This window comes from Toxorhynchites rutilus, chromosome 2, assembly GCF_029784135.1.
Source record: "Toxorhynchites rutilus septentrionalis strain SRP chromosome 2, ASM2978413v1, whole genome shotgun sequence".
NCBI lineage: Eukaryota > Metazoa > Arthropoda > Insecta > Diptera > Culicidae > Toxorhynchites > Toxorhynchites rutilus.
In genome coordinates, this window is record NC_073745.1 from 55,788,997 (window position 1) to 55,803,502 (window position 14,506).

General features: G+C 40.9%; 1 protein-coding gene across 5 annotated transcripts in view; it reads left to right on the forward strand.

Moving 5' to 3' along the window:
• LOC129767476 (unconventional myosin IC) overlaps nucleotides 1-10,724 on the forward strand; it is a 97,350-nt gene extending 86,626 nt beyond the window's left edge. For all 5 annotated transcript variants that reach the window (XM_055768435.1, XM_055768437.1, XM_055768436.1 and 2 more), the window contains 3 exons: nucleotides 8,698-9,008; nucleotides 9,078-9,177; nucleotides 9,246-10,724. In XM_055768435.1, the coding sequence (XP_055624410.1) occupies nucleotides 8,698-9,008; nucleotides 9,078-9,177; nucleotides 9,246-9,260 (426 nt within the window). In that variant the 3' untranslated portion in view covers nucleotides 9,261-10,724. The remainder of the gene's footprint in view (nucleotides 1-8,697; nucleotides 9,009-9,077; nucleotides 9,178-9,245) is intronic.
• Nucleotides 10,725-14,506: the final 3,782 nt, after the last annotated feature.

Consider the following 14,506-nt stretch of genomic DNA (forward strand, 5'->3'; position numbering starts at 1 on the left):
TGGCGAGAATCCTCACGCAGTGAAGCGTTCTATCACAGGACGCTCCAAGCGGACTTATGCAGAAATGCTCAAGGCCGCATCAGCCGCTCATGATGAAAACCAATTTTCGGTTTTGTCAACTCAAGAATTGGACTCTGATTCTGATGAGGATCATACTACGGTTGCACCAGAATCTTCGACAAAGGATGATTCTCAAAAAAGAAAACTCTCTTCACCAATGATGCACCGCAAGAAAGCTAAAATGATCCTCAGAAGATTGTCTAATTCCAAGGGTAATGGTAAAAAAACGAATCCGAAGACTCCTTCTCAGCCAGTTCCTGGTTGCAGTAAGGATTATACGCCGTTACCCAGAAGAGAGAGAAATAAAAACGATGCCCCTCGATCTTCTCATAGAAAATTCGCGTCCAATCGAGGATTGATAGCTTTTTCGGACATTGTGGACTTTATATTAAACACCCTCAATATTCAAGACCCCCTTAGAAGCCTTATTTCTGCCTTGCTTCCATCTCTGAAGTCTTATCTTAAGCAATTGACTGTTTCATGGCCCCTCCTTGCATCAATCATATCCTAACGTAGTAGGAGATATGATCAATGTGCTACAATGTAACTGCCGTAGTCTAGTGCCTAAACTAGACTCGTTCAAATTTTTACTTAAAAATTATGACTGTGATATATTCGCCCTTTCTGAAACATGGCTTTCTTCAGATACAGAACTCAACTTCCACGAATTTAACATTATTCGCCTGAATAGAAATGATTCTTATGGAGGAGTACTTTTGGGGATCAAAAAGTGCTACTCTTTCTATAAAATTCCTTTCCCAGCTCTATCAGACGTCGAAATTGTCGCGTGTCAAATAACGGCAAAGAATAAAGAACTTTGCATAGCTTCAGTATACGTCCCTCCAAATACTAACATTAGCCGTAGTCAACTTTGGAATCTAGTCTCGATTCTCTCATCCCCAGTTCTAATACTGGGTGACATGAACTCCCATGGTACTGGGTGGGGTGATCCTTATGATGACGCTAGAGCGGCTATTTTTTACGATTTATGTGACGATTTCAATTTAACTATCTTGAACACTGGTGAAGCGACACGCTCGAGAAAGTCGACTCGACCTATCTTTTTGCTCAAGCTCGCTATCATTAGATTGTCAGTGGAAGGTCATCAATGATCCCCATGGTAGCGACCACTTGCCAATCAATATATCAATCAAGTGTAGCCCGCAATCCACTGAACCATCTAGAGTTCCATTTGATCTAACAAGGAACATCGACTGGCAAAAATTTGCAACGGCGGTAACAATTGGTGTCGAATCAATAGATATACTTCCACCATTGGAAGAATATCGATTTTTCGTAGATTTGATGTATAAAAGCTCATTGGAAGCACAAAGAAGAAAAGTTCCAAGTGCTCCGTTTAAAAGAAAACCAGCCACTCCTGGCTGGGACGACGAATGCACAAAATTGTATTTGAAAAAATCGGATGCTTTCAAAGCTTTTCGTAGACATGGAACATCCACACACTTCGAGGAATATTCGAAGCTTGAAATACAGCTGAAACAATTAATTAAAGCAAAAAAACGCGGTTACTGGCGCAATTTCATTGAAGGTCTTTCTCGTGAAACCTCAATACGTACCTTGTGGAGGGTAGCTCGCAACATGCGTAACCGCTCATCTACCAACGAGAGTGAGGAATACTCCAACCGATGGATATCCGATTTCGCTAAAAAGGTCTGTCCAGACTCAGTTCCAACCCAACATATTCTTCGAGAAACGTCTCCAAGCGGTGGATCTCTGGACAGACCATTCTCAATGTTGGAATTTTCTATGGCTCTTCTTTCATCGAACAACTCTTCACCCGGAAGCGATATGATTAAATTCGTTCTTCTAAAAAATCTTCCCGATATCGCGAAAAGACGCTTGCTAGACTTATTCAATACCCTACTAGAAAACAATATTGTGCCACAAGAATGGAGACAGGTAAAAGTAATAGCAATTCAAAAGCCTGGCAAACCGGCGTCTGACCATAACTCATACCGTCCGATTGCTATGCTCTCGTGCATTAGAAAATTGCTGGAGAAAATGATCCTTCGAAGACTCGATCAATGGATCGAGACAAATAATTTGCTATCAAGTACACAATTTGGGTTTCGCAAGAGCAAAGGAACAAACGATTGTCTAGCTTTGCTTTCTACAGATATTCAACTGGCCTTTGCGCACAAGGAGCAACTGGCTTCAGTATTCTTGGATATTAAGGGAGCTTTTGATTCGGTTTCCATAGAAATTCTGTCAGACAATCTGGACAGATGTGGACTTCCTGGAATTTTGAATAACTTCTTGTACAATTTGTTGTCAGAAAAGCGAATGAACTTCACCCTTGGACAACTGACAACTTCCAGAAATAGTTATATGGGTCTACCCCAAGGCTCATGTCTCAGCCCCCTTCTTTATAATTATTATGTAAAAGATATTGACCTTTGTTTGGCAGAACAATGCACGCTAAGACAACTGGTGTGGTTTCCGTCAGAGGTCCCTATGCCGAAAACTTGCAAAGACCATTGCAAAATTCCCTAGACAACTTGTCTTCTTGGGCAAGGAACTTAGGGATCGAATTCTCGCCGCAGAAAACAGAACTGGTAGTGTTTACTCGAAAGCGGTTCCTAGCCCAATTGCAACTTAAGCTTTTGGGCAGAAGCATTACCCAATCATTGACCTTCAAGTACCTTGGTGTCTGGTTTGATTCAAAATGCACTTGGAATACCCACATTACGTGTTTGAAGCAAAAATGTCAAAAGAGGGTCAACTTTCTTCGCTCGATTTGCGGCACGTGGTGGGGAGCTCATCCGGGAGATCTCATAACGCTTTATAAAACAACTATTCTATCTATTCTGGAGTATGGCTCTTTCTGCTTTCTCTCAGCAGCTAAAAGTCACCTTCTAAAATTGGAACGAATTCAATATAATTGTCTGCGTATAGCTCTCGGCTGTATGCACTCAACGCATAACATGAGTCTCGAGGTTCTGGCAGGAGTAACTCCTCTACAGAACCGATTCTGGGAACTTTCTCTCAGAATACTGGTGAAATGCGGAGTCACGAACACACTTGTGATTGAAAACTTTGAAAAAATTCTGCATCTAAATATACAATCTCGGTTTATGAGAATTTATTACCACTATATTTCGTCGGATATTTGTCTTCCATCGTTTACTCCAGACCGTGCTCACTTCACCATCAGCAGTTCCTCAATTGAATACGATCTGTCGATGAAACAAGCAATACTTGGAATCTCAGATCAGCTTCGATCAACTTACATTCCCCGTATTTTTAACCGAAAGTACTCAAAAGTCAATTGTATGAAAAGATACTTCACTGATGGGTCTCGCCTCAATGGATCCACTGGCTTCGGTGTTTTCAATGAAAATTCGAGCGCCTTCCGTAAACTGCAGGAACCTTGTTCCGTTTATGTTGCTGAGCTGGCAGCAATCGCCTTCGCATTGGGGATGATCTCCAACAAGCCTGCAGACCATTACTTCATTATCTCGGATAGTCTCAGTTCGCTTGAGGCTCTCCAGTCGATGAAAACTTGTAGGCACCCATCTTATTTCCTCATAAAAGTGAGGCTACAGATGAGTGCACTGATCGAAAGATCTTATAAGATAACCTTTGTATGGGTCCCCTCTCATTGCTCAATTCCTGGCAATGAGAAGGCGGACACTCTAGCAAAGGTGGGTGCCCAGGAAGGCGAATTGTTTGATAGACAGATTTCATACGATGAATTTTTCCAATTACTGCGTCAGAGTTCCCTCTTGAGTTGGCAAACCGATTGGGACACTGGAAGTCTTGGGCGGTGGTTATATTCAATTATACCTAATGTTTCTTCGAGAGCGTGGTTCAAAGGTTTGGACGTAAGTCGTGACTTCATTCGTGTAATGAGTAGACTTATGTCCAACCACTACTCGCTAGATGTGCATCTCCACAGAATAAATCTCGTTCAAAGAAATGTCTGTCGGTGTGGAAACGGTTACGATGACATCGATCACGCAGTTTGGCAATGTACGGATAATTACGCAGCCAGAGAGTACCTTTTGAATGCCCTTGAGGCCCAAGGAAGACAACCCTATGTTCCTGTTAGAGACGTGTTGGGAACTCGCGACATCTGCTATATGCAGTTGATCTATATGTTTGTGAAACGGTCTAGTATAAAAATTTAATGCTGTTGTGTTCTTCTTTTTCGTTATTAGTTTGTTTGTCTTGTACCCTCATCTCACCGTCGCCCACTCTCGACAGCTAGTCGAACACCAGATGATATCCCTGGTCATTATGCACAATGCTACAGTGCGTGTGGAAATCCTCTATTGAGACAACGGTACTCCTTATCCTAATCCCTAACCTGTCCTGTCCCACAAAAATTGTTGCCCCTTTTAACCTCGAGTAAACCGCGAGTATTCGGTCGAATCCTACTAAACATAGCAATTAGTTGAAACTTTGTATAAACAAACCTTGAATTAGCGGCTCCGCAAAGCTTATACGATTGAGCTTTACAAATAAATGAATTCCCGGACCTGGCTCCAAGAGAATATCATCTCTTCCGGTCCATGCAAAACACTCTTGGTGATACTAAGTTGGCCTCAAAAGAGACTTGCGAAAACTGGCTGTCTGAGTTTTTTTTGCAAATAAGGAGAGGGGGTTTGTAAGGGGGGGATAATGAAGTTGCCTTCTAAATGGCAACAAGTTTGCGAACAAAACGGCGCATATTTGGATTAAATTGGATAATTTTAAATATGTTAAATAAAGCGTCAAATTTCGATCAGAAATACGACATTTCTTTTGCTCCAACCCTATATAAAAAATCGTTTTGTAATTGATTTAGCCGTAGAACACCAGTCTCCCTTAAATTGCTTCTAGCTTTTAACAGTTGCTTGGGTATTCTTGAGGTTCCGCTTGACGATGACCCAATATTTTTCGATCCCACATGCACATTGTTGGCGGCATACCCCTTTGGTCAAAATAGCACATCGCAATCGTATTCCAAGAAAGGTCATAGTCGTTTTTTATCCAAAAACTCATTCACGTTAATTCCCGGATTAACGATTTCCTTTTCCCCACTCCGGTTCCTCCTGCCAGAAAGCTGTTTGAAGCCTATAATACGTAGGTTTCGGTGTCCATCGTCACGCAATCAAATTTTGTTATCATCGTCGTGTACAACTTCCGGGATCGTGTTTTGGTCGACTTATTTTGTTTATTGTGGCGGTTTAGAGTCACAATCTTCTTATAAGCCTACAGATCGGTTCATATTTAGTCCATTTTTTTGTTAAAAACGATACTTTCAGCATATTTGCGAAATCTCGGACGGAGCGGTCTAACTTTTTTTTATTTTTTAATGATAAACCTTAAAAAATATTTTTTAAGCTGGCCAATACCAAAAAATGACCGTTTTTTATTTCAAGTGAATTTCGCTTAGTTTTGAAATTAGATCATTCAGAAATGGAACATATTCAAATGCTCCAATTTCGTTTACAACTCAATGAATCGGAAAACTATTTATGTAGATTGAAACATAGTTGAAAACATGTAACTTTAGGAACAAAGATATCGGGTTTTTCAATAAAAGCGCTACAAATGTTTTTTGACGTAGGACTACGTCTAACCGGAAGATATAGGGGGTGAAATGAAAATCTAGGCACTGAACAAGTAGGAAAAAATGCAAGATTTGGAACGCTTATAACTCGAGCATTTCTCAATAGATCGCAAAGATTTTTGCATCAATTGATAGCGAATATATCTACGCATCTATCATAACGAATAACATTTCATTTTTCTTGAGATAAATAATTGAATAATTGTGAAATATCAAGCATTGTCAAAATGCACTATGTGCCCATTTTTGATTGGTCCATTTTGTGCTCCTCAAATCGTACTGACCAAAACGGGCAACCAGAGCAGCAGCGAAATAGAATGAAGCACGATTGGAAAGGAAAAAGAAAAAAATGAAGAAACATTGGTTGCAGTGTCACGCATGCGTAATTCTCGAGCCAGCCAGTCAGCTTAAAAATCCCCGCTCCGCTGCGGTAACGCTCATTCTCATCCAAACCGTACACCACATCGTTTCGCATCACATCACATCAACAAACCAACACAAGTTCGTCTCGTGGGACTCGCCCCTTTGGCTGAGTCTGCCGATTGGTCTCTATCCTGTGAGTGTGTACCGCTAGAGTACAAAACGCGCGGACCCCAAAAAATATCTCATTTTCTTTCAAGCCGTAAATCAGTGTGGTTGTATGGCATCGTTTCACATCACATCGCATCAACGGATTGATGCCGGAGCACCAGTATACCTAATAGCGGTTATAGAATTTCGGCCGCCGGAGTGCTCGAGTTGGCTTGCGAAGCTGTTCACGACAATAAGAAAACCAGCCTACAGAACAGAGCACATTCGGTTCGGTGGCAACAACTAGTTTCAGCGAGTGGCAAACGCAATCGCAAAACGGCAGCAGGTAGAAGAAGGAAAAAGTTTGTTTATACAGACTGCTTTGGTGGCAAAACCAGCCACCGTAAAACACGGCGCTTTTCAGGGCCATTAAACCTTTCAAAGAAGAGTTATTAAAAGTTTTTCACAATACCAATGCATTCTAAAGTGACATAATATGACATATAATATAAACTGTTTTATTTTGGTTATGCTTGTTCTTGAACTTATTGGTGGTTGGGGTCTTTTAAATTGATCATTCAGTTTTCACAAACCCATGCATGGTTTCCGAATTAAAAGTGGCTTCACATTGTATGCAGGATGGCATTAACGAATTTTCTCGGTAGCAAGAACTGCTTTCTTTGGTTGATAACTGATGTTGAAAATTGACTGACGTTACATCTGCATTGTATAGAAAAATAACTAAGGAGCATCATGATGAGCTATGTATTTCCTGCTGCTCTGTTCTTATATTAAAGGACTTTAATCCGAAGGTCATCCGTCCCTGTATTTACTGTTGGTTTTTCAGAACGCTTATAGCTCGTTTATTTCTCGACAGATCGTAGAGTTCGTCTCCTAAACCTCAGTTCTTTTTCATTTTTATTTATTTTGTTTGCGGAGACTACAAATCTTACAATTCATTCGTCTCCGATACCACAGTTTAAGGTACGGTAATGTGCTCAATAGTGAAATATATGATAGTGAATGAGCTGATGACCACCTATGCATTCTCTATCACAGCCATCAGTTTGATTGTACGATATGTTCATACGCCGAAAGATGCTCGGCGTTGAACATTTAAAAAGTACAAAGCCTTCAGAAAAAAATCAAGAATCAATTTTGTAAAAAAAAAACGCAAAAACACAACACCAAAGGTTCTTTTCAGAACCCCCAACATGTTCATAAAAAGTAAACAGTAAAGTAATCAATTTTTTCAGGTAGATAGGTAGGTATTCACGTAGGAGAAGAAAATAAAACTATATATTTAAAATATATATTTAGCAAAAGCTGTCCCCTTTGTATAGTCCTACGTCACTCCGGTTATGTCCCCGACATTACCCACCCGTCTTTTTTAATTAAAACAAAACGGGTTTGGATATCAATTAAAATCTTTATTCATTTGAAAGTACATTTGATCCCATTATGTATGGAACACGATTTCTTTTGTATGGCCACGATTGCAGAAGTCCTGACGCTGAACCCAATTTACCCAAAAATCAACGCAATTTCACGTTCGATATTCGTACAAAGTTCATCAATCGTCGCTGACTTGTTGGCATAGACCACAGACTTGACCTATCCCCACAGGAAATAGTCTAACGGCGTTAAATCGCACGATCGAGGCGGCTATTTGACTGGGCCATTTCGAGAGATAACACGCTCTCCAAACTTGGTTTTCAATAAATCGATTGTTAAATTCGCTGTGGGGCTTGTGGCTGTTGAGACCACATATTGACCAAGTTCATATCATCCAATTCGGGCCAAAAATATTCGGTTATCATTGAGCGGTAGCGATTCCCATTCACAGTAACGTACCGGTCTTGATGATCACGGAAGAAGGCCGGCCCAATGAAGCCGCCGATACCGTAATTTTTTCGGGATGCAGTGGTGACTCATGGAGTTCGTGTGGATTGCTGTCTGACCAATAACGCATATTTTGCTTATTGACGAAGCCATTCAGCCAGAAATGAGCCTCATCGCCGAAGATGATTTATCGTTGAAAAACCGGATCATTTTCAAGTTGTTGCTCAGACCAATTTACGAACACACGACGCTTCTGGTGGTCAACCGGCTTCAGTATCTTGCGTCAATTTGATCTTGTAAGGATGTACGCCACGATCTTTTTGCAAAATCCGCAACAACGACGTCACAGAGATAAATTGGACGTAGCGCTTTTAATATTGAGGCCATTGACTCCGAATTTCGGTAGTAAATTTTAATAATCTCAAATCGTTGTTGGATCGTATATCTTTCCATTTTGAAATGGCAAACCTTACTGAAGAGAAATGTCAAGAGAGCGAGAAAAAAAATCGTTCGTTTGCTGTCCCTATCGGTCTAATTTTGTAGCGTCCTTATTGAAATACTCGTTAGAATAAATTATTCATCGTTATTTCAAGGAAATTTCCGTTAATGGTACTCATAAGTGAACGCATGTTATTTTCGGTTACGTTTGCCATGAATGCTGAATAACAAATGAACATCAAACACCTCAACCGTCCTCTTCATTCCAGTACTCCACCCCGGTGATCAAGTACGATCGGCACGGATACAAACCGCGCGAGCGTTTCTTCCTGCTGTCGGACAAAGCCGTGTACCTGCTCGATGGCAAAACGTACAAACAGAAGCATCGCCTCCCGCTGGACAAGATCGACTTCTGCATCACTAGCGAACGGGACGGTCTGATGCTGATACGCATTCCGCTCGAGCTCAAGAAGGACAAGGGTGACCTGATACTGGATGTGGCGGACATCATCGAGTGCTGCGTCTGGATCGTGGACGTGACCAAGAACCGCAAGATTGTGAACATCGTCGAGACGGGATCGTAAGTTTTCATGTTTTGTTTCAACGATCTTCGAAAGTGAGATTTTTAACATCGATTCACATCATCCAGACTTTCGCACAATCTAGTCCGAGGAAAAACGGGTGTGATCGAGATTCAAACTGGTCCCCAGCCGAGCATAACGCGTGCGAAAAGCGGAAACCTGTTGGTTGTGAGTATCAAATTATTAGAAGCTTCTAGGGAGGTTCATATCACTAACAATTTTCGTTTTCCACACAGATTGCGGGACAATAATCAAGCCACACGAGGGCAAGTCGTACTTCATCAACCAGCCGGGCGTTGGATGGGAAAGAAATAAATATATTTCAAAATCGTACTTAGGTCGCACTCAGACGAAGTCAAGCTAAATTTTAACATGTTGTGTACGAGATGGACTGAAAACATCTTCCCCGCTAAATGTAGGGAACTATGGATGAGTTTGAATTTTAAAGTGCCTTTGTAAAGCCTTGCAGAACAAACGTGGTTTGACGGATGTTATTCTGTTAGCTATCGAGTGCCATCACATGGTAGTATACAATTACAACCGATTCTTAATTATCATATTTTCGAAGCATCGGCTTTTAAATCTGATTTTTTTACACACAGGCAAACACAATGTATTTTTCCAACTAGCCAGTAGACAATAAGGTCAAAATCGGAGGCAGAAAGTCCTTATGATCCCTATCGAAAGCTATTGATTGTTATTATTTATTTGATATGGAGATTTTTAGCACGCGAGCAAGTGATGCTCGTTAGTTTCACGGAAGGGATAAACAAACAGGAAAGGCACAGGAGAATCCCCTCGTCGATCTTGAACCCTTCTTAAATTAAAATAAAAATATCGCACGACACATTATTTGCCCGCTAATAAGCGCGACTTTAAAGACGGGGACATTGCGCACGAGTCACCAATCCATTCAACAGAAAAAAACACAATATTTGCCCCAAGTTAAACTCCGCCGTTGCGCACAAACATTCGAACTATGTGCCTTTATGCCCATTAGAATGCGATACTCGCAGCAGGCTGCATCCGGCAAAGCCGAAAACCAATATTCCCAATATCAATAAATTTACGTTTTTCGTGCAAAAGTGGAAGAATAACCCTTAAAAAAATGTTTAGCCTAAACAAACGCAACGCATATCGAAGTCAAATCAGCGACAGCAAAAAAAGGGATGCAGGAGACAGTGGCGAGGAAGTAATAACAAAAAAAACCCGAGGGGACACTCTTCCTCACACACACAGCCAAGCAGCGACTGTATACTTTTATGAACCATAACAACCATTAATTATAGCATTTTTATATCATTTCCACTGCTTTTTTACCATTATTTCTGAGCATTTCCTACTACTAACCTAGCGCGGATGTTTCGCACCGTATGTGGGGGACACATGCACTGTGATGTGCCGTATTTGCACACATACGAGACTAGGCGAAGCCGATACCGAGATGAAGCATAACGATGCCACGAGGGAGAAAAAAAACGCAGCTCCCGTTAGGTGTCAAATTATTCACAGCGATAGGATATAATGGATTTTACTGTTAAGAATTGATGATTCGAGATGAGCAAATTGGAGAGAAAAAAAACGCGGGGTAAAGTGTCGACACATTGCGTTGTGAGGTTTTGACTTTTACTCACAGAAATATTTTTCATCAATTAGTTGACTAGCTTCTGTAAATTTTATATATAAACATGTTAATAAAATGCATCAAAATAGAATTGTTTCAGTTATTTTCATTATTTCTCTAAATATTTACACGTTACCAGAAGCAGTGCCCAAAATCTTCGAAGGTGAAAAATGAAGACTCTCAGTAGCTTCGCTTCGACTAGAACTGCTTCGGCAGTCGCCGTCAACAAAAAGTGACTTGACTAGAGAATGAATTGACTAGCGTTGACTAACGTCCAGTCAGTGGTTATTTTAACTGACGTGACTAATGAATACCAATCTGCCTCTTAATTCCACTGAATTCATGCCACACTTCCATTTCCCCCTGACAGTAATTTTATACCCGCGTACGCAATCTTATTTTACGTCCATTCGCGACGGTTCCCGGAATAAATCGCCACAGAAAACGACTGCAACAGAAACCACCGCTTATAAAATGTGTAGTAGGCTATAAATATTGTGGCGCGGTATTGTATTTCAAAACAAGAATTAACCGGGCAAACGTATCGCCCCAGGCAAACGTAACGCCCCGGGCAGACGTATACCGTCCGACGCTCGCTAGAGCTCGGTCGGACATTGCTAAAGGATCGTATCCTATGTTTCAAACTAACCGGGCAATCAGTGGATCCCAGGTTTGCGTGCGAGACACCGCCGCTTCCGACGGCGGGTCGGCGGTGGACTCGGATTGCGTCATCTTGGCGGCATGGGCCGCCTCGATTCCTTATCCTCGCCAAATGGGGACTTCGTCCCCATTACATTGTCCTCAGAATAAATTTCGAAAAACGAGAACAAGAGAATAAATTTATAATAGAAATGTGAGGCACATGATGTTTTTCCCGCGCCAAATATTTCTAGCCTACTACACTTTTTCTAAGCGGTTGTTTCTGTTGCAGTTGTTTACTGTGGCGATTTATTCCGGTCACCATTCGCGACATAGCAGGTACGGTGTCGCCGTCTGGCGGATTTTATGGATGTGTGAGGAAAAAGTAAACAAACCGTTGGTTTTTCAACTGTATTTTGAGTGCTATTTTTTTCACGAATTTTTGTAGTTTATAAAAAAACAAATACGTGGTGATAGAGTGGAGCTTTGTAAAGTGGTTTTCACTTTAGGAACTGTTTATTTATTTCGTTGACAAACAATACAGAATCGAATAAGAGAATTGATTAGTATGCTCAAAGGCAGTATTAAATTTTCAAACATTGAATGAAAATTATTTTGAAATGTTGTTTGCATGGTCATGTTACATACTCCGAATCCGTATATAATTATTACTAAAATAACTCATTAATCTTCTCACCAGGACCTTTGAAAAGTGGACCTCAAAAGTTGGACGAATTGCCCTAACAATAAGAAAATTGCTTTTGTTAGTGATACCGAAAAATATGATCATAACGCTGAACCTAACTGTCGCTCGATTTGTATAGTCGTTCCTGATTATACAGGGTCCGGCAATTGAAGTGCTACATTGAACCAAACAGATAAATTGATCAAAGCAAACAAAATTTATTTCAAATTTATTCAATTTTGCTTCAAAACAAATCACTTCTTAAAAATTCACTGGTACAATTCAACCTATTCGCCCTTGAGTTTAACCACTCGCCGCAGACGATCGAGGAGCGCATCGTAAGGGGCTCGCAGATGTTCTTGTGGTATTTTATCCCAGGCTGCTGTCAGATGTCGCTTCAAGGCTTCCAAACTTTCATGTTTATTAGAGCAGACTTCGGCCTCAAACATACTCCCGACAGCGAAGTCCATAGGGTTCAGGTCCGGCGAACTCGCCGGCCACTCCGAACTCGCAATGAACCCTGGAAAATGCTCTACAATCCGAAGATGGGTTTTCTTCGCTTTGTGCGCCGGTGCCGAGTCTTGCTGGAAAACACAACCTCTGGAACCAAAATGACGACGTGCCCACGGTTCGACGACATTCTGTAGAACTAGTTCCCGACACGTATTTTGGTTGATCTTCACTCCTTCAGGGACAAAAACCAGCGGAGTCCGGCCATCACGGGTGATTCCGGCCCAAACCATCACCGATGCAGGTTTCTGTCGCCTGGTCGCCGTCAGTATCTTTCTGGCAACCAAACTCTGTCGTTCTGCTTATTCACGAACTGTGCTACGGTGAAGAGTTTCTCGTCGGTGAACACGATATTCTCCAACATTCCTTCCGTTCTTGTTTTTGCCTCATCGAAAGATCTTGAACCTTTTGGATCTTGTAAGGTTTGGTCTGTAGTTTATCTTTCAGGATCCGACGGAGACTTCGATCGGATATTTTGAGATCCTTCGCCAATTTAGTGGCCCTACGTCGAGAATTTCTCTTAAGGCGCTTCTTGACGATCTTCACCATGGCATCCATATCGTTTTTGGCACTTGCGGTCTCCAGGTATCTTTTAACTGTACGGTGTACAAAACTTCTGCACACAGGTATAGCGGACAGCTCACGAACTATGTCTTTCTGACATTTCCCAGCTGGGAACAAGGCAATTACAGCACTACGTTTCTGTTCGATATCCATATTTGCGGATAACACTCGATCTCAAAAGTAACACATACATCCACTTGCAGCTAAGACACAATGTAAACAAACTGACGAGGGGTCGTCAAATACAATTTTCTGTGCAACGTAATAATTACTGTTGAAGTAATGTAGCAGTTCAATTGCCGGACCCTGTAAATTATGATATTGGCCAAGAATATTGTAACTTTTCATCGAAAAACGACGGCTCAGGATGAAGATTGAGCCATTGATAACTAACCATGCCTAGCGTTTTCATATCAGCGCGTTGCATTTCTATTAAAAAAAAGTATGTAAAATTACCCTCGACAACCAAACGATTCCCTCCGGCAGCGAAATTAGAAATATCTGCTAGGCCCACAAATACATTGCAGGTTGCGTTTTCTCCGAATAATGACTCCTGAAAAAACGTGAAAAAAATCACTACTAAACAATGTTTTCGTTACACTTTTACCTAGAATATTCATTTGATACGGATAATTTGATTTTCATTAATAATGTTGTTCCTGAAGATGTGTTTATTTTTCCCGCCAGAGAGAAAGCATCATTTTCTACAGCAATGAAAAGATGTTTCTAATGTTGCTAATTTATATATTTCAACCTAATTAGCTCAGCAAAACATTATACTTTTGTCTAATGCTCTTCGTCATAAAAAAAAAAATTATTATTCGTGCAAAACCGTTTGTTCAAATCCACCACTTTTTACTTTCCGTTTGGTTTATATTTGCTTCATATAAACTCGCTGTGGAACTCAGCTTCGATGTCCCGAATATGAAGAGGAACGAAAGCTTGATTTGTGATGCAATTACTCCATTTTTCCCCATCATTTCAGATGATTACCCCATCAATGGACGGTTAATTGTCTACCCATGGAGAACTCAAACCAACGAACTTAGACATTTACGAAGTACTAGCTGACCCGGCAAACTTCGTCCCGCCCAAAATTTATTTTTCGTTATCACATCTATGTTTCCTTACTAAGCGCTGTTCATGGGTCCAATCGCAGAATTGTTCATTGATTAAAAAAAAATACCTTTAAAATTACCTTTTACTATAAAATTCCTAGTACTTCTACCAAAACTCGTCATTATAATATCAGATTATCTCAGACACAATTCTCCATAGAAACATTTCGTGCATCCTAAAACCTTCACATGCTAAATTTGGTTTGGTTTGCTTGATTAGTTTTCGAGTAATGCAGAAATTTGTGTTTCATTTCTATGGCAGCCCCCCCTTAGAGAGGGGGGATGAATGTCTAACCACCATGGAAACATTTATTGCATCCTGAACCCTCCACATGCTAAATTTGGTTTGGTTTGCTT